Below are 3,483 nucleotides of genomic sequence, written 5' to 3' on the forward strand. Positions count from 1 at the left end.
GTTTTACAACAAATGTAATAAATATAACTCTGTATTTTCAGGACTTGTTGGGAAAAGTTTTCAGGACTTCAGTGGGTTTTACCGTCAGCAGTATGCAGTCTCCTACCTGGGACACATCCACCAGGAGGTGGAGCCTAAAAAAGAGGGGCGTGGCCTACTGCTCACACAAAGGGTATCTATCTATGGATCCAATCCCCAAAAATATTCAGCTTTAGACACCTTCATCTGACCCAGTGTACAAATTTATGCAGGTTTTCAGTCTAATTTAGCTGAAATGTCTAATACGTTAAACTTGTCTAAAACACAACAAATGTGGGAAACCTCTCTGTTTTTGTGAAGCCCAAGTATGATCCAGAGGAGGTGTTGTATCAAGGCAGTGTAAAGTTTTCCTGCTGGGAAGAACAGGGGAAGAAATGCAAAGACAGATGCGTCGTCCTGAGAAGAGACTTCAGAGTTGAAATCTATGACAGCACGGAGGTAAAAACACAGATAAATGAAAACAATTTTAAAAAAATCACAACATCCAATGAATGATTTGGACCTTGATGCTGCTGATGTTTGCAGAGTCTGAGCCGTGGAGGTGCAGCAAAGTTGGTTCTCCAGCCAGCCAAAGGACTCGTTTTCACCAGCGAGGAAGAATCCAGAGATTACATGGAGAAAAGCTGCGCTGCGATACTTAATGGTATTTAACATATTCAGCTTGCAGGTGTTACGAAAGCACAAATCATCTGCTGAGAAACTCACTGGGTATTTATGAATGCCTGGGTAGATAAAGAATGCAGCTGTTTACAAACTGCTCAATTACCCCAAAGTGTCCCAAACCCAAAAAAATCTGATTATCTAGATATGTGCTGCGACACAGTTTGGTTGCTTAAATACAAAACTTTATAGGATGTAGACTAAAAATAAATGGATTTTTCCACTTAAATGACAATCAGGAAAAAAATTTGCGCTCACTGCTTTATACATGTAAAATTTAGTCATAGAACATATTTGACACTAATAGGTGCTGCATGAGATTAATATAACTTGTTTTGCTCTGCRGGGACTCCATCTTTCATTCATGCTGTTTAGGAGTGTCGAGGTTCAGGATCTSTGGGGTCAAGTTATTTTTTTGTCTTACTGAAGTAACTGGAGTTTCTCTCACTTTGGAACCTGTTGGGCATTGATGATTCACAACTATTGCCTAACAGAGAAAATGTTAGAATCTGGTTGTCAGTTCTAACTGCAATGAAGAAAATGATAGCTTAGAGGTGGAAGCATCCTAATGTCACATCTTCTGTTCACTGCTGCAGTTATATGTGGACATTGCTTCCCTGGTTTTGAATAGGACTACAATTAAGCAGGATTGTCAGGATGGTTGACATCAGTATGGTTGATGTGTTCAGTGGTTGGTTTTACAACGTGACAAAACGTCAAAAAAAAAAAAAGTAACTGTATGAATGCCCTGTGATGATGAAAGATCTTCTTGATTGAAAGCTTAATGAGAAAAAAAGACCAGCTATGCCTTTTCATACTTAATCTATTACCAAAATGCTGTCAGCAGGTGCTATAACATCTCACTATAACACACTATTTAGGAAGAGAGTTCTATATAATTTTAAATCTAAAATCTCTTTTAAGGGTTGAAAAAAAGTTGTTTTTTAAACATTTTATCAAATGAAAAATGCATGCTGGCCAAAAATGTGAAAAAAAAATCTGTAAATGGGCCATCGGCTGAATAAATAAAAAATAAAATCAGCATCAGTGTCGGCTGTAGACAAACTCATATCAGTCAACCTCTGATCTCTAATCTACAGTGTCCCTGTAAGAATGAGCCAAATGTTCTCAAGCTTCACGTTTGGTATTTTAACCATCACAATCTACTTCTCTTTTTTTTTTTTAAGAGGGAAGTTACAAGCAAGAGATGGACAAAGTGTCTGACCATACAGAGGCCACAAGTTGGTCCTGATAAACAATGTGTAATTCTGGGTTTGACTAAGTGTATGTCATGCYGTGTTGAAGAAAAAAATGTTAATTCAGACTATAAATGTATAAAAATAATAACCTTACAAAAAGGGGACAAAGTCRAGTGAGAGGTGGTGTTGTTTTTAAAAATTCATTTCACAAAAGAACTCAAAAGACCACGTAGAGCACAGGAAGTGTTCAGGAAATGCAAGATAAACATTAGATTTACCTCACGTTTTTTTTCTCAGCTGTGGCCACTGAGCTCATGAATCAAATCACAATCAACTTGATCACATGCAGCTAAAGTTAGGGTTTCAATATTTTGCCTAGAAAATCCAAAATAACTGAAAATTATGTGTCTTTGATCACCATTTTTTAGAAACTTGGTTTACAATGATACAAATCTGTTATTTTCTCCTACAAAACAGTCCTTCAACTCATTGTTTGTCGTTGTTGTTTTGTTTTTTCTTCCAGGAGTGAAGGAGGATTCTTCCTCGGTGGTGCCATCATCATCAGATGAGTTTGCCGTCTATCTTCACCTGCCCCACACAGGCCACTCCTGCTTCCTGTTTCAGCAAGAGGAGGAGCGAGATCACTTCCTGTCTGCCCTAAAGACCTGCATCAGGCATCGCAACCTTGGTAATCCACTAACTTGCTTTTTTTTTTTTTTGTAATGTAGCATGAGTTTATAAGTAGCCCAGAGCTTGAATTATGCAGATTTCTTACAGTTATAAAGATCCTCCARATATATCTAAAACACCTGTGGTTCTGGTTAATGCTCACTTATCTGTCAGCTGTCACTGAGCGACACACAGATCAACACTGCAAACATGCACACTGTATCTGTGTTAGCAAAATATCTCAGGAATCACTGRACATATTTCACAGAAACTCACAGRAARTAATTATTGACTGTTTGTCTACAACTGATTAAAGTTTAAAGTCGGTTCGATTAAAAACACAGCAACTTGAGCTCAGCCTTGACAAAAGTGGCCACACCTCAGCGAGACATTGAGTTTAAATTAGGTGTGGTAGCAACCGACTGTCAGTCACAACGCACAGTTCAACCACTACAGAGTGCACAAGACATACTGTATTTGACCAAAAAYGCTATGGGTCAAACTCAGCAGGTGAAATGCATTTCTTCAAAGAATGCCAGGCCTTTAATTTAAAGCAGATTCTAACCATAGATTGTCTCATTCTGACTATTTGTGTTTATGATCTGAAATTGTGTTAATAAGTCACGTGTTGCAGGCTGAACTGCCAAAGCGGATGATTTTACCGTGCTGCTGCAGCTGCTGCTGCTGCTGGTGCTGCTGGTGGTGGTTTGCTCATCTTCAGATTGTCACACGTGGCAGTCACCAGGGTAACAGATAAAAATATTAATGCTGGTAATTTCCTGTGTGGCTACCAGGATCCAAACCACAACTCAAACCCCCTTTTGGTCTTAGTGAAATGGTTGCAAAAATGAGGTCTGCACAAATATATTCTAATCAGGGACAGGAAACACACAACTGACCACCAGCAACTAGAGTA

The 3,483-nt window shown here is 38.7% G+C and overlaps 1 protein-coding gene across 1 annotated transcript in view; it reads left to right on the forward strand.

Annotated features, from left to right (window-relative positions):
- niban1 (niban apoptosis regulator 1) overlaps window positions 1–3,483 on the forward strand; it is a gene marked incomplete in the record, with an annotated part of 18,286 nt that overhangs the window by 6,099 nt on the left and 8,704 nt on the right. Inside the window, 4 exon segments of the mRNA XM_014018970.1 lie at window positions 42–172; window positions 340–477; window positions 565–682; window positions 2,422–2,586. Coding sequence (XP_013874424.1) covers window positions 42–172; window positions 340–477; window positions 565–682; window positions 2,422–2,586 — 552 coding nt within the window.

This window comes from Austrofundulus limnaeus, unplaced genomic scaffold, assembly GCF_001266775.1.
Source record: "Austrofundulus limnaeus strain Quisiro unplaced genomic scaffold, Austrofundulus_limnaeus-1.0 Scaffold206, whole genome shotgun sequence".
Classification (NCBI taxonomy): domain Eukaryota; kingdom Metazoa; phylum Chordata; class Actinopteri; order Cyprinodontiformes; family Rivulidae; genus Austrofundulus; species Austrofundulus limnaeus.